Raw genomic sequence first — 26,127 nt, forward strand, 5'->3', positions numbered from 1 at the left:
TAAAAAGGGATAAAAAAAAAATCCACTGAAAAAATAAATTATCTGATTTAATCCAACAATGAAATTGTGGCGTTTTGTCTTTTTCTAATTTTTTTGAACATAATGCACACATCCTGAAAAAAATTCTATGATTTATTTATGCTTTAAACACTAAGCGAGATCATCAAATGTACTTTCTTGTTACTTGTTTTCTGAGTTTGTATCTATGTGGAAATGCACTTATTGTACTTCGCTTTGGATAAAAGCGTCAGCTAAATGACATGTAATGTAATCAGACATCACAGACTGAACAGTGAGCATTTGTTTCTTTATTGCTTCTGAATCAGTAGAGTACTCCTTGCCCCGAGGTACCTGGTCATTTCTTTAAAATGTTGAAAAACCACTAGAATTCTTCCCCATGTTGCAGTAACCCGCATGAAGATGTGCTTTGTAATCAGCTGTAAACACTGACCCGCAGGTTAGTGCAGTCACAACTAGTCTGAGTCCCTTCAAATAACCTTTAGTGCCACCCTGTGGAACCATCATGAACCTACGTGAGGCCCGAGGAAGATGGTGGAGATCAAGGACGGTTAACAAAATACATTTAGGGGTTTCTTTCTTTCAGAGGGTCATGTGATTAGACTTCCACGACTTCTTCTTTGTGTGAGCTCACGACTGTCAAATACCTTTTGAGTACATCACGGGTCACTTCCAACCCAATGAAGATCGATGATGCAACACCGTCAGACGCAATCTGCAGAATCATTTATTCTCCAAAGATCACATTGATGAACAGAAATATAATCAGATGTGGAATGTAACTTTACACACAACTTTAAATACAAAATGTAAATCAGTACACCTAACTATGATCAAGTTAAATGGATTTATTGATTACGCTTCTCAAAAAACATTACTGCTGTCCACCTGTTCTACTAAGAAGTTAACAATACAATCAGCAATGCTTTCCCCCTTTTTGGTAATTAGCAGTCACGTGATCTCACTGCTATCATAACCAAAGACATTAGAAAGATACATATTGGCCTTTTTGTTTGTTCCCATATTATGACTGACTATGCTCAAAATATTTCCCTCATCAGAATCACGTGTAACATCACCACATGTCAGTAGATTACTAAAAGCACAACTGGTTCTTCATGACATATAAAAAAAATAAAAAAAGTACCCAAGAGCTTTGGCTAAGGAATCGAATCCATCTGTCAGTCTTTGAAATGTAAGTGTGCATTAATCAAAGCGTCCGTGTCTCTGCGACTTGGCCCCAAATACCTGAGCTGCATAAACAGAGATGAACATTAAGGAAAGGCCTACTCATGTCATTAATTAAAGGCATACCATTCCTGCCCCCCCCCCCCCCCCCCTCTACCCCCCGATCCAGAACATATATTTCTGTAACACGTTCCAGCAAGTTAATATCTACACATTTATTCAGAAAAGGGACACATGTTTGAAAGTGCAATCTCCCCCACTGTGTAAACAATAGCATGAAGGTTAAAAGATTAAACCCACGGTTCCAACAGGAATGTCTATTCCAAGAGTCAAAGTGTTCCTCACAAAGTCACGCGGCCACAGCACAAACACATTCCTGCCGGTCGACACTCGCCAAAGTCAGAAAATCGCTCACAAAAAGACGGCTGCCTGGCCGGTAAGAGGCAATACAAAGGATCTAAAAAATGCCCCCGACAGTCATCAAAATACAAAGAAAACCTCTAATCCGTGGCGTCTTCGTCATCATCAGAGAGGGGGGCGTTGCTGCCGTCCAAGCGGCTGTACTGGACGTGGCGAGCGGGCGAGGAGGCTCCGCAGGAGCAGAGCGGACCGGTGAACAGGCTCTCCACGTCCTCCAGCTGCAGGCCCTTGGTCTCTGGGAGGCAGCCGAGGACGAAGAGGAGCCCCAACGCCACCAGGCCAGTGTACATGAAGAAGGCCCCTGCAGCGCAGATTCAAAGCGGCGGTTACAGTTGGCGTTTTCCTCTTAGAAGAGAGAAGTCATTTCCCAGAGAGGTTTAGTAGGTGACCTCGACTCACCGTAGTACGTCAGGTACTGAGCGACGTGGAGGAAGGTCAGCGACACCAGCACGTTGCAGCTCCAGTTGACCCCGGCTGAGCAGGCGTTGCCGGTGCTGCGGGCCCACAGCGGGTAGATCTCAGAGTTCACCGTCCAGGGCATGGTGCCCATCCCTAACACACACACACACACACACACACACACTTCATTTCAGAACAAATCCCAGATACCCAATGTGTCAGATGAGCAAAGTGGTTTTCCAACCGGGCGCGAAGAAGGCGAGGTAGAGGAGGAGGCCCGTGAGGACCACCCAGGAGTAGGACGTGGGGCAGTAGTTGTAGGCCCAGGTGGGGCTGCTGGTCGCCTCCGTCTGGTTGGAACACCTGCACGAAAGAAACAACTTCTCTCTACCCGCTTGACCTGCTTTAGTCTCAATAAAAGGCAAACAAACTGTCGCCTGCTAACGTGTGCACACGGAGCAGCGTATACGTCACATGACTTTGCCTTGAACAACATGCCGTGCAGACTACAGGTGCTTTTCACTCTTGGGTATATAAAAAGGGCCCCACCTCCCCCAGGCGGCGTGATCCGTGGAGGCCTGAGCCACGGGGACGCAGGAGGAGTCGAACACGGCGCTGCCGTTTTCCCGATAACAAAATCCACAATCTGGATCCAACATGCAGAGCTCGCAGGACCTGGAGGACAGAGCCCAACGTAGAGAGACTCAAGACGAGCACAGAGACTCTGCCAGAGGGGGCAAAGCTTGACATGTCATATCATATCATATCATATGGATGGCTTCAAAAGCCATTCGGGTATTTGAACATTTGTTTAACAGAAACAGGGCTCATGAAAAGATGGGGGGAAAAAAAACGTGGATCAGAATTTAAAGAATGTTACAACAAAAACAGCAAAAAGGTCTTTAAACCTAATTTCCTGCAAGAGTAAATCATTACTGGAGCATTTTTCATTCCAACATTCCCTCAAATGCTTTTCAACCGCTCCCTGAAAGAGGGGCCCAGACTTGACGGACTCGGCCAACGGGGAGTGAATATTTGGCGGTGAGTCACGCTCAATGTTTGACACGTGAGTCACGACTCTGGCTTCCGTCAGTGGGGAGCGTACGAGGAATCTCTCCCTCCACCAAACACTGATAAATATTCAACAATCAATAACAACAAGCAAGCAATCATCAGTAAGAAAAGAGGTGGTGGTGGAAATGGGGCGTGGCCCCCGTTCTCTCACCCGTAGAGCCGGCAGGTGGAGTTTTGAGCGTCGACCGGGTGGAGGGTGGCGGGCGGAGAATACCGGGCGGAAAGCCAAAACCCGACCGCCAGGACAGTCAGGCTCAGACCGGTGCCTGCGGTGTGAAGACGCACGTTAGCCAATGCGCCCCCCCCCCTCCCTGAGGGAGAGAACAAACCCTGCAAGACACCCGCCCACCAGTCAATCAAGCCGCGGATAGGAGGACAGACCTAACAGGCTGCCCAGGGTCAGCTTCCTGCGGCCCACCCGCTCCACCAGCCACACGCCGGCCAGCGTGAACACAAAGTTGGTGGCGGAGGTCGCCGCCGACAACCAGATGGCCCGCTTCACGTCCTGCACCCCGGCCATCTGCAGAATGGTGGCACTGTAGTACCTGGGGGAACGAGGAGCTCAGTGGTTCTAACAGTTGTGCCCTCGCAGAAGGGGGGGGGGGGGGGCGCAGATAGGAGAGAAGGGGGGGGTTGAACCTACATGACGGTGTTGATACCAGCCAGCTGCTGAAACATCTGGAGGCCGCAGCCAACGACCAGGGCCCTCCGCGTCGGGCCGTGACCAAAGATCCGCAAAATAATAAGGCCTCCTGAAGAAGAACATTCAGCTTTTATTTCTCCTCATCACATCAAGATTGATTTTTTCTCCCATTTAAAAGAAATAATAGAAATATCTCACCTCCGCCCGCCTCCTTCCCCTCCTCCTCCTCGATGCTGGCTCGGATGGAGTCGTACTCCTCGTCGACGCTCCGCCCTCCTCGGATGCGGCCGAGAGCTCGGCGGGCCTCTTGGCTCCGACCCTTTTGGAGGAGCCAACGGGGGCTCTCGGGCAGGAAGAGGAAGCCGACGAACTGCAGCGCTGCCGGGAGAACGGACAAGCCCAGCATGAACCTGCAGGGAGGACCAGAGGGAGGCGTTGGTGGTGGTGAAGAATAAAAGAAAACACAAAATAAGCTGGTTGTGGAGACTCTCAGGGGGTGAGCGTGGAGCTGCTTCATCGTCGCATTCCCGGCCATCGAGCCAGAAAACATCGATGGTTAATCTTTTTGTAAAGTTTGATAACTGTTTACAGCCCAGCAGAGTCACTGCCACCTAGTGGGCAAACTACACAACTGAGATGTTAAGGAAGAACTGATCAAAGACAGTTTTACTTTATTCTATTTTCCTCTTTTGTTGTATCGGCAGGGATTTATTTATGTGTCAATTATGTGGCATCGTTTTTTCTATTAAATCACTTGTTTTATTGTATTTAGATTGGGGCATTTAATTCTATTTTTTGTTGTTTTTATGCATTTTATTGTTTCGGGGTTGTTTAAATTCCTATTAAATCATTATATTCAACTCTATTGTTTCTAAATGAATCCACGCTCTTCCACCATTACCATTTCATACTGACTTATTGAATGTTTTTATTTTTTCCCCCCCCGGTTTCCAGCTGTGCTGATTCATTTTCAGTCGTCTACCTGAGAGGAGAGAGGAGGTCACAGAGGCCGAGGTAAACGCGACTAAAGCAGGGGGACGGGGGGGGGGGGCCCCTGTGGCTCGCAGATTCTCTCAGAGAGGAAGCGGCGCGCACCTCCAGCCGCCGCGGCCCACGTAGCTGAAGGCGCCGTCGACCACGCTCGCCACGAACTGCCCGCCGGTGATGAAGAGCGAGTTGATGGTGACCAGCTGACCTCTCCTGTGAGGGGGGGACACTTCGGCGATGTAGACAGGAACCGTCATGGAGGCAATGCCTGGTGGGAAAACACACAAAAAGGGGTTGTGGGGGGGGGGGGGGGATTGTGCAGGTCTGAATACTTGCGGGATGTGTGGAATCAACGTGAAATGGGTATCGCGCACTCACCTATGCCCAAACCGACCGTGACCCTGCCCACGAGCAGCGCCACCTTGCCCGGGGCCGTGCTCATGACGACGCCTCCGACGCTGAAGACCGCGCTGGCCAGCAGGATGCAGGCCCTGCGGCCCAGCCACCCGTTCAGGGAGCCTCCGGCCAGGGCCGAGAGCGCCGCGGCCCCCACGGTGCTGGAGACCAGCAGCTCCTGCCACAGGGCGCTCAGGTTCATCTCCTCCTTCAGCAGCAGCATGGCCCCGGACACCACCCCGGTGTCGTACCCGAAGAGAAACCCCCCCAGGGCCGAGAAGAACGCCAGCACGTAGAGAAAGCCCGCCGGGGAGGCGTCTCGCTCCGGAGCCTCCCCCGAGGGAGGCCGGATGACGCTCCGCTCCCCCTCGTCCCCCGCTTCCGGTGTCCGGCTGTCCATGGAGATCATGTGACTCACACCGTCTTCATCGCGGCTGCCGGACTTTGAGGGGACCAGGAGTTAAGTTGAGGATAAAAAATAATAATAATAACACGAAACATACTCAAAACATAGCAGAGTTGAGCAAAAGCCGAGGCCAAACACTTTAAAGGCCGCTTTACAACAGCTGATACCCTGATAATCACAGAAAGACAGTTGTCCCGCTCGAGGGAAGAGACGGTGGCGCTGACATGTAACAGCTATCGGCTAAGCTACATGCTAATACAAAACATTTTGGCCATAAAGCTCCTGTGAGCTTCTGAGAAGATTTCAATTTCATGTCGGGAAAGACGTTCGCCTCGAAGTCAGACAGAGCACTTTAACGGCTTCAAGCGAAACCAGCCACAATGAGCCGCCATGTTTCATGTTTACGTCACGTGATGTCAGTCACGTGGATCGCTCTGTGGGTAAAGGGCTGAAAAAAAATATTGTCACATGACGTGGTTTGAAAGCCTTTCCCAATCACTCACAAATGACCATGGTCACCTCCATTTAAAATCATCATTAATTCGGATTTGTAAAACACGTGTTTGGAGTAATCAATGTATTGTTTCATTGAGGAAAAAAAACGTAAACTGGGCTCAAGAACGCAGCGCAGAACTCCGTCCAAAAAAAAAACAGCTTGTATTGCTATTTTAAGTCATTTGGCCTCGCGGGGGTGACACGTGTTTCATTATTTTTATTTAGACTATAAATCACAGCATTGTATTGTATATTGAATTACCTCGCAGACAAAACCGAACCAACTCCAAAACAATAGAACAAACGGCCAGATCTTTAGTGGAGAGTCGTAGCAATCAGTCGATAATAAGGAAAAACAGGTCAGGAACTACACTTCTACATAGTCGGCGGAAGCTTCCAAACGACCAAATCACACATAAAAAAACTTAACCAAACAGATGAGAGTTAACAGTTGAATGTGCCACAGACAGAGCGTCTGCTACCTGTGTGAAGTTTATACCTGTGTGAAGTTTATATCTGTGTGAAGTTTATTCCGGAGCAGCGCCAGCAGGAGGGTTTCTGCGTCCTGTTCAACAACCGGTCGGATCACATGATTGAGTCACAGGAAAAAATGAACACGCCCATTACATTAAACACAACGAATGAATCCTGAGTAAATATAATTTCACCCCTCACACGTTGGCAACTGCTGTTGTTTATTCATATATGAAGACTGAATCATAAGGGTCAATATCGATTTTATTTTAAAAAGTTCATCATTCTTTTTTTTCACATCACGGGAGTGGTTTGTATTTTTATTGGCGTGGTTGGCAAAAACATTTCAGTTCCGTTTTATATTTACTCGAAGATTTGTTATTCAAGTTAAGCCAATTTCCATTTTTGGGATATGCAACTGACCTTCATTACAGAAATAGCGTCAAATGCATTTGGAAATTCAAAAAATATAAATATAATTTTTATTTACTCAAATATAATAAATCAAAAAACTAAAACGTCTTTTTAAAAAACATTTTTGTTTATTTGTTTATATTCGAGGTAATTTCACTTTTGGTCCCCCTCACGTTGACAGGGTTTATACCGTAAACACGGTAATAGACGCGCAGCACAGAAACAAAGTTTAGAACGTGTTCGATCAATCAATCAATCAATCCATCAATGCACTGTACGCAGTTTTTTATATAAAGGCCACGCGGGATGCGTGCATTTGCCGATTCGCAAACAAACGGCGTGAAAACGTGTATTTCTTTGACGCAGCGCGAGTCCGTTGCGCGGAAAAAACGCGACACCGGACACCGGGTGGGCGGGCCCCTTTAAAACTGCGCCTGTCAATCACAGCCAATGCGAGTTGAGTGTTTTTAACGAGCGAACGAGACGAGGCGGGGATTTTATTTTATTTTAATTTGACCAAGAGTCACTTCTCCGCCGACGTCACCATCGCCGCCCGCAGCTTCTTCTCCTTTTCCCCTCACAGCAGGGAACTGCGACCGCAGACACGACGCCCGCAAAGAGGAACACGTCGGGGGGAAAGTAATTCCGAGGACCCGGGGGGGGGGGGTCTGAAAGCGGAACGCCGGTCCCGTCGTCGCGCTGCAGCGACCCGGGAGCCCGCACGGAACAATGACGTGACCGACATCGCTGGTATTCGGGGCGAGGTGACGTAAGGACAGTGGCCATGGTTACCGGAGAGGAGCTGGAGGAGAGGCTGAAGAAGCTCCTGGTGAGGCTGAAGATCCCGCAGGAGGACCGGCAGCTGTGCACGCTGGTCCAGATCCTCCAGGATCTGCTCTTCCTCGCGCACACCGACAACGGTAGGGCAAAAAAAACACAACTAAACGTAGTTAACTTTAGTTAAAGTTAAGTAGTAGTTACACCACAGCGGGAACAAGACCCCAAGAAATGGGCTATAGGTCACGTTATTTTTATTATATTAGTTTCTCAGGGTGCTGTAGTCACACACCTTTTACTGTAATGGATTAAAATAACGTTAAAGTGTCACTTGTGTTGTTGCAGGTGCAGGTTGAGCTTTTCTGAACTGCAGTGTCACGCTTCAGTTTTCACACAGGCTTTTACCCTAAAATATGACTCTGTAAGGTCACAGGGACGAGAGGGCAGTGATTCGTTGCTTAAATGTGGGAACAAGAAGCCGCAGAAATACTCAAAGTGAAGCACGAGTACCTTGAATAAAAGGTTCAGAGTTTGGTCCTGAGACAGTTTTAGGATTCTCGTTGGACTTCTTTTTCCACCAATTGTCTGTTTTTTTTCTTCTTTTGTCAGGTTACACAATGAGTGTTTTCACACATGTTAATGTTTTATTTTAACAGCGCTTTGTCCTCATCTCGACCGTGTGATCGTCTGGTGTCGATCACACAGAGTTCAGTTCAGCTTAAAAATGGAAATGAGTTCCTTCAAAGGTGACTCATCAGTTTTCTCTTTTTTTTTTTTTAAACATCTGTCGCAGCAGCCGACCTGTTTGAGGACAAAGACGTCCACGGCCCTCTCGTGGTGGTGCTGTCGTCCTACATCGGCAGCAGAGGAGTCCAGCAGGTACCCTAGACCCCTGAGACCCCCCCTCCCCGCGGGGGGGGGGATGTCACATTTCCCCTTTTTCTTCCATGCATCAGCAGGTTTTTGTGATTGGGCCTGTATCCTGCAGTAAAACAGACTCCAGGCAGCAGCGGCTCGTTTTATTTCTTTCATTCTCCCGATGACGTCACGTGCTCACCTCGGGCCGCGCTCCGAGGCACGTTTGCGGCGTCTCGTGACCGCGGCTTTATCAGATGTGTGATTGCGGCGCGACGCGAACCCTGACAAAAGGGTCAACCGAATCTGGTTGTTCACACATTCCAAAGCGAGGAGAGATTATTCTAACGTGTGCGTCGCGACCTCTCGGGGACCACGGAGGGACACGCGTGTCTCTGTCCGTCACGGCTCTAGAAAAGAGCGGGAACCCGGGTGTCTCCTTTTTGAGGAGGCACGTGTGTGTGTGTGTGTGTGTGTGAGAGAGAGACGCCTGCTCGTGTTGAGAAGTTTGACCTCGAGATGAAGAAAAACAAACTTCCACCATGCAGTCCCCCCCTTTTCTGTCCCTTGTTTTGCGTGCTGATGGCTGACGGCCTTCTCTGCTCCAGGTGGGCTGGTCGTTGCTCTGCAGGCTGATTGAAGTATGCCCCCGCACGCTGGACCAGCTGACCGGGCCCCTGCAGGCGGCCAAGGACTGGGAGGTACTGGGGGTGCACCAGTAAGTGGAGTGACGTTAGCGTGCTGGCGTTTAGCTCAAAGGGCAGAGCATCACATTGATCACACGCCTAGTTTTGTCAGTTGGGTTTCATGAATTTCAATAAGTCGTGACTTCTCAAACGTGTCAAAGACGCATATTAGACACACAGATATTTGTCCTTCGTCAGGTCGCCCCCATTAAAGAAGCTACACACTACATCCGTTTTATTTTAAGTGAATAGATTTTGACTTTCAGAAGTTCCAGATTTGAAATGATAAAATCTCACTTTCGGGTTTCAGATCCTGTTAATTGTTCTGTACTCAAATCATGGCATCACACATTAGCCCCCCCCCTCCCAAGTGGGCTTTCCAGTTCCCTTTTGTAGAACCCGACGTATTCCACCTTCAGTTCTTAAAGAAAAAAAACAGAAGCAAAAAAGCCGCCCCGTTGGTGTGTCTGTGTGTTTCTCCCCAGGCAGATCCTGAAGGCGCTGCGTCATCACGCCGCAGACTGCCGGGTCACCGCCGTGGTGCTGCGAGCTCTGGCCCTGCTGCTGCGCTCAGGTAAGCGAGGCCTCGTAAAGCTCGGCTCAAAGGTCGCCGGCGCGCCGCAGGCCGGGGCGGGACGTTTAAAGGCCGACGTCAGCAGATCAGTATGAAAGGAAACTAATAATTTACAAAACAAAGCATCAAAAACGTAAAGTAAATAAACTTGTCCGTTAATGATCAGAAGAACCGCAGTCAATGTGTTACAACATTTTCTTTTTTGAATGGTTATTCTTCATCATAATGTTTTACATTGCTTTGTGGGGTGTGGAGCTCCTGCAAAATCCAGGGAAAAAATTGCCAAAAAATAAAGATGTGTCGGCAATATTCACAACTTAAAAGGACAAATAGTGAAGCTCACAAACTCCTCTTTCCCATTGAGGCATCAGACGTATTTTATGTTTTATGCTTCTCTCAAAAATGCGTAGACCTGATTCCTCTGCTGCTGCTGGAAGAGGAAGAGGAAGAGGAAGATGAGGAGGAGGATGATGTGTTCAGCCTAGTGCTGGAGGCCATGAAGACGTTTCCTGACACGGAGGAGGTGCAGCTGCAGGGATGTAGAGCCCTGCAGGTCCTGTTGGAGAGAGGTGAGAACACACACACACACACACACACACACACACAAAAAATTGTGTGCGTGCGTGCGCGCGCAACAATAAAGACAATTAGAGCAAACACTTTGATTCTTAAGCTTAATTAACAAAGAAACACAAATAAATCCTTTTTTCTGCGGACCTTGCTGCCACCTCTTTTTATCTGCAATGAAGTTTTAAGGAGAAAGCCAATCGGAGGCGTTGTGTTGCGAGTGTCTGCAGAGATGTTTGTGTTCTCAGTCAGCGACGATCACCTGGTGGAGTTCATGGAGAACCGGGATCACATGCCGGTGCTGGCGGCCCTGCAGCGGTTCCCCGACAACCCCGAGCTGCTGCTGCTGGCCATGAGGGTGATGCTGCTGCTGGCCCGTCCCGGTAAGACCTCACCCCCCCCCCCCCCCCCGAGGACGACCGGTTCTTTTTTTTTTGCGTGCGTTTTTTCTGAAGATCGTGGTTGTTTTTCCCCTGCAGGCAGCAACGTGGAGATGTTGATGTCGGGAGGCGCCCGGTTCTACAGCGTGGTCATCGCCGCCACGGACGCCTTCCCCGGGGGGGAGGAGCTCCAGGAGACGGCCTGCTGTCTGCTCCGCAGGTTTACGTCAGGTGAAGCTCCGAGGATCAACTCCCTTTACAGAACGCAGACGTATCTGAATGGTTTCCCTTCAGCGACCCGCTCGACTGTCTCCCCCCCCCCCCCCCCCCCAGAGAGCTACTACAACATCCTGGTGATGAACGGCGTGCAGAGGGTCGCGCTGAGAGCCTGCCGCGCCTTCCCGGACAACGCCAGGCTGCAGGCCGCCGCCCTCTCCTGCCTGGCCGACCTCAGTGAGGGAGACGCACACACACACACACACACACGCGTTTGCTTATAGGGTCGGAAAGGGAGGCGGAGAACAGCGGCCCGTTGGGTGTGGTTTAAGCTCACAGGAGCTCGTCAGTGTGTGACCCGGTTAAACGCCGTGTCGCCATCGGCTTTGACAGAAGCGAGCGGGGGGAACGACCGACTAGCGACATCGGGTGACCCGGTTAACGAATCCGCAGAGTCACAGTGTGTCCCGAGGAGAAAGGGGTTTTAAGAAGAAACCGCCGCGGCTACTAGTGACCCGTTAGAAGTCCATTGAGCCACAGGGGGGCAACGGACCCGGTTCAACCAGAGCTACCGATTCAAGGTGTAGTCGGGAGGGATGTGTTTTGCAGACGTTGTGCCTCCGTCCTTTCAGCCGCGACCATCGTTCAGAGCAAAGTGGTGGCCGAGCAGGGCCTGGAGGAGGGGGAGCAGGAGGAGAACCGGGGCCGGGAGGAGGTGGAGGACCTGGGCCTGGGCTGGATGGAGGCCTGCTGCACGGCGCTGGAGCTCCACCCTGACCAACCGGACGTCCAGGTCGGTCGCCGCTTCGTTTTTGTCTGGGTCCTCCCCGCAGCGGGACATGGTGGGGGAGTTCTGACCCGTGTGATTTGCGCCCCCCCCCCCCCCCCCCCCCTCATCCCGGCGCCTTAGGAAGCCGCGAGCTGGGCCATCCACAACCTGTCGCTGCACGGAGCCGCAGTGAACCACTCTGAAGCGGACCGGGACCAGAGGTTGAACCCCCCCCCCCCTCCCCAAAATGAGTTGACATTCCCAGAAACGTTTGGATGCATCTGCTGACGTCCCGTTTGTGTGGTCTTCAGGACTCCGGTCCACAGACAGCTGATGGTGGCCATGCTGCTCCACTCCTCCTCTCCCGGCGTGTTCCACGCCGCCGCCAGCGCCATCGCCTCGCTCCTCGCTCGCCACGGTGAGCCCCCCCCAGCCCGCCCCGCCGGCACTTCCTGTTGCACCCAGCCCAGTGAGACGGGTGTCTCTCGTTGACACCTCGCGTGTCCTTTTTGCAGTTCAGCTCAGACTGATTCAGAGGAATCAGGAATGTGGGTCACAATAGCCGGAAACCAGACGTGGTGGAACATCCTGGTTGTTCTTTAGCTTCCTGCCTTTGACCTCCAGGTCACACTAGATTTAGTTTTTTTTTTGTCTTTAGGGGAGATGCGTTCCCTGCTGCTCTCCAGCGGCCTCCACGTCAACCTGGTGGACATGATGAAGAGACACTCCGCCTCGGCCCAAGTGTCCATCAGCGCCTGTCGGCTGCTCGGCCTCCTCTTTCAGGGAAGGTGGGCGCTCTCGAGACGGAAGGACACCGATCATCCTCGTTTTTTTTTTTTGCGGATAGGACTTGTTTTTCTGAAACGTGTCTCCGGTGGACTGCAGGAACGCCAGTCTGGACGAGTTGAACATGGCCATGAGTCAGATCCTCTGCGCCATGAAGGTCCACAACTTCCAGCCGGAGGTCCAGCTGGAGGCTCTGCAGGCCAGCCTGGTCTTCCTCTGCCCAGGTACCGGATAAGTGTTCCTTTTTGGATTCAACAGGTGTGCAGTTCTAGTCTCTTTTAGTCGTTGAAACGGAAACGTGGCGCCTTCGCTCAGCCAAAAGTACGCAATGTTTTCTCGGATGTCGTCGGGTCACGTGATCGATAAAGCGAGCGGGCCGCGCTCACGCGTCGCCGTGGCGTCCTGTTTTCTCTTCCCAGACGGGAGTCTGAGGGAGCACGGCCTCTCGGTGGCGGACCCCGACATGGCCGACGTGTCTCTGAAGGTGCTGAAGACCCAGTGTGTGGTGGAGGGGGCTCACACCGTCTACCTGGAGGTTCTCAACAGGGTACGGGCCAACATCCCCCCCCCCCAAAGAAAATGTCCCGCTGATTATTACTCTACTATTTCTTACCATGTAGATGTACCTAATAACCTTTTCTTTTAGCCCCCCCCCCCCCCCCCCCAAAAAATGTTCCTCTTAAGGCCTTTTCAGGGTGTCAATATTTCCAAATCTGCTCAATCTAATTAGTCTAACAGTCTGTGCTGATATAATCTCCTTAAAGGCCACAGATATCACTCCAAAGAACCCGGCAAGCTTAAACCCCCCCCCCCCCCCCCCCCGATGGGATTTTTGTTTTGCAGCAGCAGTAAAATCACATAATTCTTCCATTCATTGCAGAAATGATACGGAAGCTTTTCTTGCACCCGGAACATCGTAACGGGCGTAATTACATTTTCCAAAAAAGAATTTGCCTGTTGACACGCAGATGTTTTTCCCCTCTTCATGTTACATGTTCACTATAAAAACCAATATCCCAAACTATTCAAAAAACCATCCTACTGCCTCAAACTATTGCATCTTATATATTATCCATTTGATCATTCTTTATCATTTCTTTCCTACAGTTTTAAACATTTTTTTTTTTTTTTTATCAATCTTTCTTTCGCTGATGTTTTTCGCTTCGGTTGCCATCTCTACTGGTGTGTGTGTGTGTGTGTGTGTGTGTGTGTGTGCGCGCAGTTCATCAGCAGCGCCGTCATTCAGAAGTCCGGCCTGAAGGTCCTGTCCGCTCTGGCCGACTGCTCCGGCGCCGTGGACCTGCTCTGCCAGCAGGGCGCCATCGACACGGTGCTGCACACGCTGCAGATGTTCCCGCGGGAACGAGGTGACCGCCGACGAGGACCGGAGTGAGAGAATGGCGTGGGGCCGGTGTGACTTCCTGCTAAAGCGCTCCTTCACTCCCTGCAGAGATCCACTTCTGGGGCTTCACGCTGCTCAGCCACGTCGTGTCCAAGAAGAAGCTGTCGAGGATGATGGTCCCCGTGCTGGCCTCCGTCGTGGTCGCCTCCCTCCTCCAGTTCCGGGACGACCCGGAGATGCTCCTGAAGGTGAGCCCTCTTCGAAACGCCGCCGCGTCCGGAGGACTGAGAGAGCCGCGGGCGCCGCTGACGCCGCTGTGGCGTTTTTTTTTCTTTATCCCGCAGTGTTTTCAGGTGGCCCTGAGGATGCTGGACGCCTGCTCGGGAGCCGCCGCCGAGCTGCAGAGGGAAGACTTCGACCGGCACATCTTCCAGCAGCTCCGGGGCGAGAGGCCCGACCGCAGCAGCTGCGCCGTGAGTGAGACGGACCCAATTCACGGGGAACGATGGGAATGAATACGTGCTTCCTCAATCCACACCGGACTCACATTGACGTTGCTTCTCATTTAATATCTGCACCAATTTAACATTTTACATCCAAGAAATCTGATTTTTTTTCCTCGCGTTTTTAAAAAAATGACGTAAGCAGAAGTACGAGGTGTTCCGTCCCCGGTCACACACAGAGGGACATGCAGGACAGAACGAGTCCCCGACATGCTTGACTGCAAAGTGTAACCCTTAACTCGATGAACTAATTTGTGCAGGAACTTGTTTAATTCTAACCCCCTTCCCCCCTCCCTTTGTCAAGCTGCATAAGTCGGTGTGCCTGGCGCTGTCGAAGATGTGGTGCGACGCGCAGCTGCACCACGGCATGCTGGAGAAGGCGTGCGAGGACGGGGACGCCGCGCTGGCCGAGTGCCTCATCGAGCTGGGCGCCGACGTCAACGGGAAGACCAAAGCCGAGTCGCTCATCTGCCAGGTCAGAGGTCACCCCCCCCCGGGCGCCTCTCTCCTCGGGCCCCAGCTCTGGCGGACGGGTTCGCTGACCTTTTAACCCCCCTGCTCCCCCCGGCAGGTGTGCGAGCGCGGCGGGCCGCAGGAACTGGTGGAGCTCCTCCTCGCCCGAGGCGCCCAGGAGCAGCACCTGCGCAGGGCTCTGGCCGTGAGCGTGAAGCGCGGCGAGGGGCCCACGGTCATCCAGCTGCTGGGCCGCCTGGGCCTGGACCTCCACAACGGCGCCCTGTGCCTGGGGGGCTTCAGGCTGGGCCGCCTGGACGCCGCCTGGCTCAGCCCCCTGCTGGCGGGCCGGGGCCCGGCGCGCCGTCTCCGCCGCGACGACGGTGAGGAGGGCTGATGTCTGATGACACGGAGGGTCGTAGCTCCCCCCCCTCCCCCCGCCCTCCATCACAGCCGCGCTCTGTCTTGCAGGTAAAGGCGTGAGGCTGGCGAGGTACGTTCAGTCGCTCCGCAGGTCCAAGAGCGCCAGCGGTCCTCCCGGATCCCCCGGCGAGCCCGAACTGACCTCCGGCTACATCTCCGACGAGAGCGACGACTGCAGCTTCAGCTTCGCGTCTCTGGAGGACGGTTTGTTCTACAAAGAGGACGCGGAGAGCGATGGTAAGAAGCAGAAGGCTTACAGCAAATAGCACAGCAGAGGCCAGAGCTCGCGGTGACTCGGCAGTCTGCGCCGTGATGACTCAGCGTCTTCAGGATCTGCCTGGGAAAAACACAGACACAAACTTTATTTATTTTAAATAAAAGACATCTATCAGCACTGGCTCTATATATATATATATATATATATATATATATATAATATATTCATTGGTTTAATAAAAATTCGATTAAATCTGTGGGTTTTTCTTCCGTAGGATAATAAAGAATAAATGATGAATTATAAAGGATAATTACAACCCTTTTGATCACATGCACCAGGGAAACCTCAAACTATTGTTTACCGAGGAGGATGATGATGATGAAGATGAGGTCCTGCTCTCCCTCTTTGTAGGAAGTGACTCGCTGTCGGCCGTTCTGTCTCCGAAGCCCCGCAGTGGCTCGACGGAGGAGGTGAGGGGGGGGTCCTTCACCATGAAGCCGGGACGGCGCAGACACGGCAGCGCTGAGGTAGAAGAACTTCTCACAGCACACTGGATCTCATCCGGGGTCCTTTTCTTCATTCTGACCCCGTTCAGGAGGAGAATTCAGTAAACAGAGGAAAAATATTCAATTACTTTAAAAACAGTAGCGCATTATGAATGAATGGAGACATTAAGGCCAAATCGGACCATATCATCACGATTATTGTCATTATGTCAATCAAGCTCTTCTCCTTGCAATAGAATAGGATGGTTCATTGTTTGTTTGTTTGTTTGTTTGTTGTCTTTCAGGCTGAGAATGGTCACAGGGATCTCCCACAGAGGAGATATGGAAGGACCGGCTCGAGTCCAAAAGGTTTCAGTCCGACCTTCAAACAGTGACAGAACAGAGTTTTCTCTGCAGATCCCATGAGCCTCGCTGCCGCTCATTCAACCCACTTCCCCCCTTTTTTTTCCATTCATTCATTCAACCAAGCTGCGCCCAAAGAGGCCGAGAGGATCGTCCTGCTGGACCTGTCGGGGAACGAGCTGGACTCTCCGTCCTGCCTGATGGACGACGGCTCGGTCCAGCAGCAGCTGGGGCATCTCCTGCGCCTGGACCTGAGCCACAACGCTCTGCTGGAGTTCCCCCCCGCCCTCTGCCAGGTAGCGCGGCGCCTCGCCGGCGACGCAACCATTTGGCGGAAAAAAGTCAATTTTACGCTGAAGCTTTTTTTAAAAAAATTGTTAAATATTTTTGTCTTCTGCAGAGCTTGAGGAGTCTGACCCGATTGGACCTGCAGGGAAACCGGCTGCGGGCGCTGCCGGCGGAGCTGCTGACCCTCCTCTCGCTGAGCACGCTCAACGTCTCTCGCAACTGCGTGGGTCCCTTGCTGACCTTTGACCCCGCCGTCCGCTGCCCGTCGCTGCGGCAGCTCAACCTGTCCCACAACCAGATCGCGGCGTTCCCTCAGGATCTGGGCAGCGCCGCGGCCGGGCTGGAGGAGCTGTCCATGGAAGGGTGAGCTTTTATGGCGATGACAAAGGCGTGATGTGGTCGCAGAATTCCGTTGCCGAACTTTTGGTGCCTAAAGACTTATTTAGATTCTTTAAATTCCCATTTGAGGGATTTAAATCCCATTCCTTGCCTCTGATTGGACCGCTCGGAAGAGGGCGGGATAATTTCTCCGCTCCCTGCTCTCAGGAACCTTTTGACCGAGCTCCTGGCGCCGCTGTGTCTGCCGGAGATCAGGCTGCTCGACGTGAGCAGGAACGCCGTGGAGAACATCTCCCCCGACTTCCTGGGCGGCTGCTCCAAGCTGGAGACGTTCAGCGCCTCCGTGAACAGAATCCGTGAGAACCATCGACTGGAGCTTCTTTGTCTGTGTCCTCTATAATGCACTCGGCATCATTTGACCCCTAATGAGAGTCCTCCTGTGAGGAGGGACCGAGCAGATGTTTAGAACTCCAACATCCAAAACGCGTTCGAATCATTCCGGTTCGGCTACAAGGACCGTTTTAGAGTTCTTCTCAAACGATGTCGTCCCTGCAGCCTTGGGTTCTTAAGAGTTGTCTTGTGACGTGGAGACGCAGAAACCTTCTTCACTGTCCCCCTCCAGGTTCTCTGTCACGCCTCCCCGCGAAGGTCATAACGCTGAAACTGGCCGACAACCGCTTCGCCGATGTTCCCGAGGCCGTGCTCCAACTTCCCAAGTGAGTCGGATGCCCGTTTTGGAATGGTCTCCTGGGGTTGTGGTTCTTTGACACACTCACGCGTCCCTCTTCTTCTTCTTCTTCTTCTGTCCAGCTTGCGCTCGGTGGACATGGGGACCAACCGCATCGCCGCCCTGCCCGGCCCGGGACTCTGGGCGTCCGGCAACCTCCGGGAGCTGATGTTCAGCCACAACGCCATCAAAGCTCTGGACCTGAGCGGGCCCATCCACAAGTGGTGCGGGCTGGAGAAGCTCCACCTGAGCGACAACCAGCTCACTCGGGTAAGGAGACGTTCTCTTCGAAACCGTCTCAGCATCACGGTGGACCTCCATGGTGTGTTGTTGTTGTTGTTGTCCCCGCTCAGGTCCCCCAGCGGATCGGCCTGCTGGACGGACTCACCTCGCTGGACGTGAGCCGCAACGCCGGACTGCGCTCCTTCCCCGACGAGATGGGGCAGCTGGGCCGGCTGTGGGACCTCCCGCTGGACGGCCTGCGGCTCCAGCTGGACCTCAAGCTCATCGGCGGCAAGACCAGAGACATCGTCAGGTCGGCCGGACGCTTTGTGGTGGCTCGGGTCGTGTAGAGCGGGAGAGGTGAAGCGCATGGTAAACACATTCCCCCCCCCCCCCCCCCCCACCAGGTTCCTCCAGCAGCGGCTGAAGAAGGCGGTGCCGTACTACCGCATGAAGCTCATCGTGGTGGGGAACCCCGGCAGCGGGAAGACGGCGCTGATCCAGCAGCTGATGAAGCTGAAGCGCCCCCGGGTCGGCGCCGCCAAGACGGGCGCCGCGGGCATCGACGTCCGCGACTGGAGCGTCCGGGAGCGGGACCGCAAGAGGATGGTGCTGAACGTCTGGGACTTCTCAGGTGAGCCCGATGGATGAGGGGAGCCGGAGGTTCCTCGCGGTGGCGGTTCTGTCCGTGTGGGCCGAGCCCTGAAGTCCTCTCCTTGTCCCACTCTCAGGGGGCGAGGAGTTCAGTGGCTCTCACCCTCACTTCCTGACCTCCAGAGCTCTGTACCTGGTGGTGTACGACCTGAGCAGAGGAGCCAGCCAGGTGGACGCCCTGAAGCCCTGGCTCTTCAACATCAAAGTGAGTCAACACTTCCACAATCCAGTTTCTTTTTCTGGGAGAAGATGATTCGTAGGCAAGTGTAGAGTTTTAATAAAAAGATGAGATTAGTAATATTGTGAAATTCTTTCTTGGAAAGCTTTTTTTCTCCAAGAAAAACTCTAAATTCTCAGAGAATCCGAGTGAAGTGCATCGTCTTTGTGAGGTTGGCTCCTCCCCGTTACAGCACATCGGCCTGCGTGAATCACCTAATCAAATTACACTATAATCCACTTAAGCAACATCGCAGACACAAAGTGAACAGATGCATATTTGTAACCCTCCCCCCCGCTCCAGGCCGTCGCCCCCCTGTCCCCGGTCATCCTGGTGGGAACCCACGCGGACGTGAGCGACGAGCTGCAGCTTCAGGCCTGCGTGACCAAGATCCGGGAGGAGCTGCTGAGGCACCAGGGCTTCCCCGCCATCAGGGACTACCACATGGTCTCCGCCTGCGAGGACTCGGACGCCATCGCCAAGCTGCGCAAGGCCATCGCCAGGGAGGTCACCGCCTTCAAGGTAGAGGGACCTTTTCTCTAGTTTTGTTCCCCCCCCGCCCCCACCACCACACCCTGGCCTCCATCCATATCCTCCCGCTTCCACAGATCCAGGGCCAGCCCGTGATGGGCCAGCTGGTTCCGGACAGCTACGTGGAGCTGGAGCGCCGGGTCCTGCGGGAGAGAGCCAGGGTTCCCCCGGAGTTCCCCGTCCTCAGGCACCGGGAGCTGCTGCAGCTCGTCCAGGACAGTCAGCTGCAGCTGGAGGAGGCGGAGCTTCCCCACGCCGTCCACTTCCTGAGCGAAGCCGGTGAGTCATTTCGGCTTTTTCCCCCGTTCAACGCGCGGCTCTCGTCGGCGCCTTCAGACCCAGATGTTTTTTATTCTCCTCTTCTCCTCTGTGGCCGAAGGGGTTTTACTGCACTTTGATGATCCCGCACTCCAGCTCCAAGAGCTGTACTTCATCGACCCGCAGTGGCTGTGCAACATCATCTCGCAGGTAGGTCGCTGCAGCTCTTTCTCTTATTGTCCGTCTACGGGAGCCTGCTGTGATCAATCCTCACCACACACTGCTGTATGTCCCATCTCCCCCGTGTAGAAACTGACTGTGAAGAGCTGCGGCCCCTGGGAGCATCCTAAAGGAGTGGTCCTGCGCTCGGCGGTGGAAAAGTCCCTGTCTGAGAGCCAGTGTTTCCCCAAGAGCCACCTGACGCAGTTCTTCAAGCTGCTGGAGAAGTTTCAGATCGCGCTGCCCTTCGGCGAGGACCAGCTGCTGGTGCCCAGCAGGTACGCTGTGGATTTAGAGAGCAGGTTTGCGTCGGCATGGCGGACAAATCAACCACAACGTCACCGTATTTATTATTTTTTTTGCCCAGTTTGTCCAAACACAGGCCGGTGATCGAGCTTCCCCACTGCGAGAACTCTGAGGTGATCGTGCGTCTGTACGAGATGCCCTACTTCCCCATGGACTACTGGAGCCGCCAGATCAGCCGCCTGCTGGAGGTCTCTTCCTACCTGCTCTGTGGAAGAGGTGAACCGAGCGCTTCAGCTGCAGCGCAGGGGCGAAATGGTTTAAAAATATATATATATATATGGACGCAGGAGTTTAACAAAAGGGAATTTTTTTTGGGGCTGTGCGTCATCCAGGAAAAGCGGTGCGACCCAACCGCATCTACTGGAGGAGGGGCGTGTACCTGAGCTGGTCCCCGGAGGCCTACTGTCTGGTGGAGGCCAATTCGGCGGAGGAGAGCCCCTCCTGCTTCGTCAGGATCACCGTGCCCTCGTCGCGCAAAGGTGCTTTTGTTTTTCTTTGTGTTTCTTAAAGGCAAAAAGCGGTACCTGCCGGACATGTCGGAGTTAACCCGCCGTTGGGTTCTTCCTGCAGGCCGGGTGCTGCTGGGTCAGGTGGTGGATCACATCGACTCCCTGCTGGAGGAGTGGTTTCCCGGCCTGCTGAACACGGACGTGCACGGCGGCGGCGAGCCTCTGCTGAAGAAGTGGGCGCTCTACAGCTTCGAGGACGGGCAGGAGTGGAGCAGGATCCTGCTGGAGGACCTCTTCAGCTGCTTTGACCACGGTTTGTAAACTATAGAGAAAAAAAACCACAACCGTATTTTTTTTTTTATTTATAGGGGAATTTGCTTTGAGTTAACATGCCTTTAATTAAGTGACAACGAGGACCTTTAAGCTTTCTAGTGTCAAACTGTCAAAATATAAAATCAGGCTTATGTGAAATATCATTAAATGATATACGTAAACCCTCACCAGCCTTTTCATTGCAGGGTATTTTACTCTGGAGGCAGGAGGCCTCGTGGGGCGACACATTGATTGACATACAGTATATGTGAAAAAAAACTCCCTTTTAAACGTTGTGGTTAATGGTTCCAGTTCTGTCCAATCTGTCCTGTGGATGGTTTCGGTATCCATCCTAGATTGTCTGCTGGTGAACCCGGAGGACCCCGGCTGCACCCTCCCCATCTCTCAGATCGCTCCGGACCTGGTGCTGAGCGACCAGCCGGCGGGAACCATGCTGGACAGCGAGGAGCTTCACATGGACATGTCCAAAGAGAACCGACTGGGTTCGCCTCTTTTTCAGTTTCCTCTCTTGTTTTGCGCTCCGCTGTCAGGAATGAAACGAGATAAACGTTGTTCCGGTTTCCCTCGACGTTGAACTAAAGGCCACGAATCCGTTGGGTTTCTCTTCCACTAGGGGACGGCGGCTTCGGGACGGTCTATCGAAGCATCTACAAAAACGAAGAAGTGGCGGTGAAAATCTTCAACAAGCACGCGTCTGAGCTCTACATCCACAGGCTCCTCAGACAGGTAACTGGGGGGGGGGGGGGGGGGAGGGGCGGCGCTTCCACGACACCACAACGGTCCCGCGCTCAGCCGCTCACTTCCTGCCGTCCTCCTCCCCGTCTGTCACCCAGGAGCTGGCGGTGCTCGGGCGCCTCCGTCACCCCAGCCTGGTGGGCCTGCTGGCGGCCGGCTCGTCCCCCCCGGTGCTGGTGATGGAGCTGGCTCTCAGCGGCTCGCTGGACGCCCTGTTTGAGCGCGAGCGCGGCGCCCTCAACAGGAAGCTGCAGCACCGAATCGCCCTGCAGGTGGCCGACGGACTCGGGTACGGGCGTTTTTGTGATGGGCCGGGATTTGCATCATAATGGGGTTATGAGTCGTGACCACCCCACGCTTGCAGGTACCTTCACTCGGCCATGATCATCTACCGCGATCTGAAGCCCCACAACGTCCTCCTCTTCAACCTGAAGACCGACTCGGAGCTCATCGCCAAGATCACGGACTACGGCATCGCTCAGTACTGCTGCAGCATGGGAGTGCGCAGCTCGGAGGGCACGCCGGGTCAGACGCCTGCTTCGGACATTCCAGTCCAAGCTGCACTATTTGTGCACGTTTTTCATTTTTTTAGTATTTGTGCTCATCAGAAGCCGTTAAATGCGACGTCGTCCTGGCGTCCGTGTCGCACCCTCTTATTAAACGCATCCCTCCGCGTCAGGTTTCCGAGCACCGGAGGTCGCCCGCGGCAACGCCATCTACGACCAGCAGGCCGACGTGTTCTCCTTCGGGCTGCTGCTCTACGACCTGCTGACCTGCGGCCAGCGAATCTCCGACGGCATGAAGTTCCCCAGCGAGTTCGACGAGGTGGCAGTGCAGGGCAAGCTGCCAGGTGAGGGGGGGGAAGGAAGAGTGGAATTATGGATACGCCGCAAAAACCACAGCTTAAGCTTACGTCAAACTAATATATATTTATATAATATAAAATGTGTCTTAACACAGACCCAGTGAAACACTACGGCTGCTCCCCTTGGCCCGGCTTCCAGGCGCTGATGAAGGAATGTTTGAGGGACAGCCCTCAGGGTCGACCCACCTCTGCCCAGGTGAGGCCCTCGGACCCCCCCCCCCGGTCAACGAGACCCACCGACGGGGAGTCGGTTTAACCCACAGCTGGTGTCCCCCTGTGTCCCCTGATGTTTTGCAGGTGTTCGACAGGCTGAACTCGGGGGAGATGCTGTGCCTCATGAGGGAGCTGGCGGTTCCCCGCGTGTTCAACGCCGAGTGCCTGGCGTTGAGCGCCGACCCCTCCAACAGCCACCGCGCCTGGGTGGGGGGAGGCGGCAGCGCCCGGAGGCTGGGCTCCGTCACGGCCGTCCACCTGGACGGCAGCGCCGTCGCCACGCAGGTGTTTGAAAGGAACAGAACGCAATGAACACAACAATTTAAAAACAGGAATATTCCGTGCTCATCAGACGCCTTCTCGCCCTTCCTCCTCTCGTACGCGGCTCCGCCCCCCCCCCCCATCCCCCCCTGCAGGAAGTAGACACCAGCCCCGTCTTGTGTCTCGTGACGGTCCAAATCCCGAGCGAGGCGTGCGATTGGCTGGTAGCCGGCACGCAGTCCGGCTCCCTGGTGGTCGTCAGCACTCGGGACGCGTCGGATCGGCACCGCCTGCAGAGCGTCACGGACGCCGTCACCTCGCTGTACTTCCACGTGCACCCTCGCCGCGCGTAAGAGCCCACGATACGAACGATCCATGACCGCTTTGCATGTATGAGCTCTTTGATTAATGGATACTTGGAGAAGGGAGTCTGTATAGGATCAAGATTTTTGGGACTACTAGTTCACTGAAGACCTCCGTGATGAATCCACACCGTCTTCCGTGTATTTTCAGTCAGAGGAAGAACTACTTGCTGGTCGGGACGGCCGACGGAGTTCTGACCGTTTACGAGGACTCTGTCCTCAAGGTAAAGCTCGTAAAGCACCGTGTCTCCTCTCGCGCTTCACGCTGCGTGTCCACTGCGTCTGATTCTCTTCTGCCCCCCCCCCCCCCTTCCTTGCAGCAAGAGAACGGGCCTCCGGTGAAATCGCTCACCGTGGGGAACGTCAACACGCCCCTGGTGTGCCTGGGCCAGTCGTCCCACCCGCTGGACGGCAGGTGCGTGTGGGCCGGCTGCGGCGCCAGGATCATCTCCTTCGCCGCCGACTACGAGGTCGGCCGCAGCATCGACACCAGGCCCAAACTCCTGCTGCAGTGAGTCCCCGGGGGGGGGGGGGGGGGGTCGCGTCCCCCGAAGGGCGGCGAGTCATTGCGTCTTTTTCACGTTGTCCAGGCAGCAGCGGCCGGCGGGGGGCGAGGCGTGCGTGTCCCGACTGGCGGTGGATAAGTACGCGTACCTGAGCAAGGCCGGGGCCGCGAGCGTGGAGGTTTGGGACAAGAGGGGCGAGAGGATGGTGGACCGCGTCGACTGCGCTCAGATCATCAGGTACAAACGCGGCCCCCGTGTTACGTCATTTTATTACGGCTTTGAAAAAAAAAAACAGGAAGTCACTTTATTGCCTGTGAATTGTTTGATTTATTTGGTTACATCGTGACAGAAAGAAATAAACTTCTCCACTACCTAAAATTCTATTGAATCTGAATCATTGAGAGGGGGGGGGGGGGTGTTCAGGTGTTTCCGTGACTGCAGCGGTGTCCTCCTCTCCCCTCGCAGACACCACTCCGGCGACAGGAGCAGGGGGGGTGGCGGCGCGGCGGCGCTGCCCGGCGAGGCGGCGCCCCCCTGGGCCCGGGTGAAGGCCCTGCTGGTGCAGAGCGCTGCAGCTCTGTGGGTGGGCACCAGGGGGGGCCACCTGCTGCTGCTGGAGCTCTCCAAGCACCAGGTGCTGCAGGTCATCGGCCCCTGCTGCGACTCCACCCGCTGCATGGCCCCGGCGCTCATAGGTGGGGGGCTGCCTCCTCTCTCGCCAGCGAGGCGTCCCGTGACTGGTTCACCTGTTGTCAGTTTTAACCATTAAAGATGCGTTCTGGTTTATTTCCAGTAACCAGTGTAGCATTATGTCCCGGTGCGGTTAGATGGCAAACTGGCCTCTAATTAGCCAGCTAGCCCACTTAAAGATAACTAGATGCTACACTGGTTACAAAAGATGAGCTGGATAAAGTATTTTAAAATAATAAAAGAATATTTTTAAAACCTTAAATGATGTCAACATGTTGTAGAAATCCAAAATGGACCTAATGGAAAGTCGTGTCTCCTTTCATCATTTATGCATTTGTGTGCGTGTGAGCATGAGTATGTTTATCAGAAATATCTTTTTCTCTTTCTGCATGACTAGAAACACTAAACTGGAAGAACGTGGTGCTGGTTCTGGGCAGACGGCTCCCACACGACGCCGATCAGCTCGGTGAGTGTTCCGGTCCGTTGTTTACGCCGTTGTCTTTTCTGTGTTACCAGCGTGCTGCTGTTTGTTTGTTTGTTTGTTTGTTTTCCTGCGGCTCTCAGACCAGGAGTCGGTCCTGATGGTGTGGAACGGCTCTCTGCCGATGGAGGTCAGAGACCTGAGCAAACACTGTGAGAAAAGAGAGCAGATAGCAGCCGGAATGAGGGAGCAGCTCCTTCAGGACTGAGCCCCACACGTAGGTGCGTTTTATTTAAAGTTACCGTGAGGGGATTTTAACTGTCTATGAAACCGTCACTTTTTAATTCCGACGCCTGTATTTGACCTTTTTAAGAAAACAAGACCAACAGTGAGAATATTAGCTATTTCTATGATGCTTTTGAGTTTGATTCTGAGAATACTGTCATCATCAGTCCGTCCCCAGGAGAACCAGAACCAAGAGTTTTTGTTTGTGGGTCTCTGGTGCTCTGGGACACTACCACCTCTGTCCACAGGGACCGCCAAAATCAACACATGAGGTCAATACCCAAACCTCCAGATGTCCGTGACATTACTCTTTTAATTATTTTTACATTTCCTGCAGAGAGGTTTGTGGAAAAGGGATGGACGCCCCGGTGGACCAGCAGAGCACATTGAAGGCCATGTTTTACCTCATTTTCTTACTTTATCAGCGCACTGACCAAAAAAGCAATTGCATTGCAATCAAAAAAGGATGTAAAAAAAAAAAAATCTCTAGTTGAAGATGAATGAAATATTTTGCCAGACGTAAGCAGAGATGTTCAGGAAGACGTCCTGCTGCCTTTTGTAGAGACCGAACTGCAGAATGCAAACATGGAAGGAAAGAAGCCTGTAAAAGTGTTTATTTGATTTATTTATTCTCACGCCTCGTTCACTCTTTGTATCAAATTATTGAAAGTTGGATCCTGCTGTACTTTGATGGCTCCGTTAATGTAAACCAACAGGAGTAGAAGTAGATCTTTTGTTGTTTTGATGATGTGTGGATTTTATAAATACAGATCTGCTTCTGTTCTTTCACATGTGAATTTCTTTACATTTTGTTAATGTTATATTCCACTTGTGTTATACACATGAAGATACATACACCATTTTCACGTAGATTTGTATTAGAAGTCTGAAACAGTCAAATAAAGCACAGACGAGAATAATCACAGCAGATTCGGG

The 26,127-nt window shown here is 53.1% G+C and overlaps 2 protein-coding genes across 8 annotated transcripts; one reads left to right on the forward strand and one right to left on the reverse strand.

The window, feature by feature from the left end:
- Window positions 1-1,346: 1,346 nt before the first annotated feature.
- On the reverse strand, window positions 1,347-6,591 carry LOC119196579 (proton myo-inositol cotransporter-like). 3 transcript variants are annotated; one of them, XM_037452379.2, is made up of 11 exons: window positions 6,526-6,591; window positions 5,108-5,567; window positions 4,838-4,997; window positions 3,941-4,152; window positions 3,743-3,851; window positions 3,481-3,644; window positions 3,251-3,365; window positions 2,575-2,700; window positions 2,270-2,388; window positions 2,026-2,178; window positions 1,347-1,927 (listed from the first exon to the last, which is right to left on the reverse strand). In XM_037452379.2, exons 2-11 carry the CDS (start codon window positions 5,532-5,534, stop codon window positions 1,707-1,709), a joined length of 1,806 nt encoding a protein of 601 aa, XP_037308276.2. In that variant the 5' UTR covers window positions 5,535-5,567; window positions 6,526-6,591; the 3' UTR covers window positions 1,347-1,706. The 3 variants fall into 3 exon arrangements, with proteins under 3 accessions (XP_037308276.2, XP_037308275.2, XP_037308274.2); XM_037452378.2 differs by having other exon boundaries at window positions 6,509-6,591; XM_037452377.2 differs by lacking the exon at window positions 6,526-6,591 and adding an exon at window positions 6,289-6,499.
- Window positions 6,592-7,177: 586 nt separating this feature from the next.
- lrrk2 (leucine-rich repeat kinase 2) lies at window positions 7,178-26,119 on the forward strand. 5 transcript variants are annotated; one of them, XM_062563200.1, is made up of 52 exons: window positions 7,178-7,834; window positions 8,485-8,570; window positions 9,155-9,264; window positions 9,718-9,806; window positions 10,217-10,375; window positions 10,622-10,756; window positions 10,853-10,984; window positions 11,087-11,206; window positions 11,602-11,762; window positions 11,880-11,959; window positions 12,050-12,156; window positions 12,397-12,526; window positions 12,624-12,748; window positions 12,944-13,071; window positions 13,747-13,891; window positions 13,975-14,114; window positions 14,211-14,339; window positions 14,674-14,844; window positions 14,941-15,205; window positions 15,294-15,482; window positions 15,874-15,989; window positions 16,253-16,316; window positions 16,437-16,606; window positions 16,711-16,961; window positions 17,145-17,293; window positions 17,560-17,653; window positions 17,748-17,934; window positions 18,018-18,199; window positions 18,294-18,520; window positions 18,618-18,745; window positions 19,061-19,279; window positions 19,366-19,567; window positions 19,668-19,756; window positions 19,856-20,043; window positions 20,133-20,287; window positions 20,404-20,550; window positions 20,642-20,833; window positions 21,189-21,335; window positions 21,467-21,579; window positions 21,687-21,877; window positions 21,953-22,113; window positions 22,268-22,438; window positions 22,549-22,649; window positions 22,751-22,951; window positions 23,083-23,276; window positions 23,441-23,513; window positions 23,610-23,800; window positions 23,880-24,032; window positions 24,261-24,490; window positions 24,883-24,951; window positions 25,050-25,183; window positions 25,529-26,119. In XM_062563200.1, exons 1-51 carry the CDS (start codon window positions 7,699-7,701, stop codon window positions 25,172-25,174), a joined length of 7,617 nt encoding a protein of 2,538 aa, XP_062419184.1. In that variant the 5' UTR covers window positions 7,178-7,698; the 3' UTR covers window positions 25,175-25,183; window positions 25,529-26,119. The 5 variants fall into 5 exon arrangements, 3 of the variants coding, with proteins under 3 accessions (XP_062419184.1, XP_062419186.1, XP_062419183.1); XM_062563202.1 differs by having other exon boundaries at window positions 8,488-8,570; window positions 25,050-25,187; XM_062563199.1 differs by having other exon boundaries at window positions 7,179-7,834; window positions 25,050-25,187.
- Window positions 26,120-26,127: the final 8 nt, after the last annotated feature.

This window comes from Pungitius pungitius, chromosome 6 (assembly GCF_949316345.1).
Source record: "Pungitius pungitius chromosome 6, fPunPun2.1, whole genome shotgun sequence".
NCBI lineage: Eukaryota > Metazoa > Chordata > Actinopteri > Perciformes > Gasterosteidae > Pungitius > Pungitius pungitius.

What these genes read in the sequence shown, in the direction of transcription:
- lrrk2 (XM_062563200.1), top strand. Translation starts at nt 7,699, where the DNA reads ATGGTTACCGGAGAGGAGCTGGAGGAGAGGCTGAAGAAGCTCCTGGTG. An exon ending in TCCCCCCCGCCCTCTGCCAG is followed by an intron (nt 16,607 to 16,710) that starts GTAGCGCGGCGC and finishes TGTCTTCTGCAG; the next exon opens with AGCTTGAGGAGTCTGACCCG. An exon ending in GTCGACCCACCTCTGCCCAG is followed by an intron (nt 22,650 to 22,750) that starts GTGAGGCCCTCG and finishes GATGTTTTGCAG; the next exon opens with GTGTTCGACAGGCTGAACTC.
- LOC119196579 (XM_037452379.2), bottom strand. Translation starts at nt 5,534, where the DNA reads ATGATCTCCATGGACAGCCGGACACCGGAAGCGGGGGACGAGGGGGAG. An exon ending in GCTGGTATCAACACCGTCAT is followed by an intron (nt 3,645 to 3,742) that starts GTAGGTTCAACC and finishes TCGTTCCCCCAG; the next exon opens with GTACTACAGTGCCACCATTC. An exon ending in GATCACGCCGCCTGGGGGAG is followed by an intron (nt 2,389 to 2,574) that starts GTGGGGCCCTTT and finishes TCTTTCGTGCAG; the next exon opens with GTGTTCCAACCAGACGGAGG.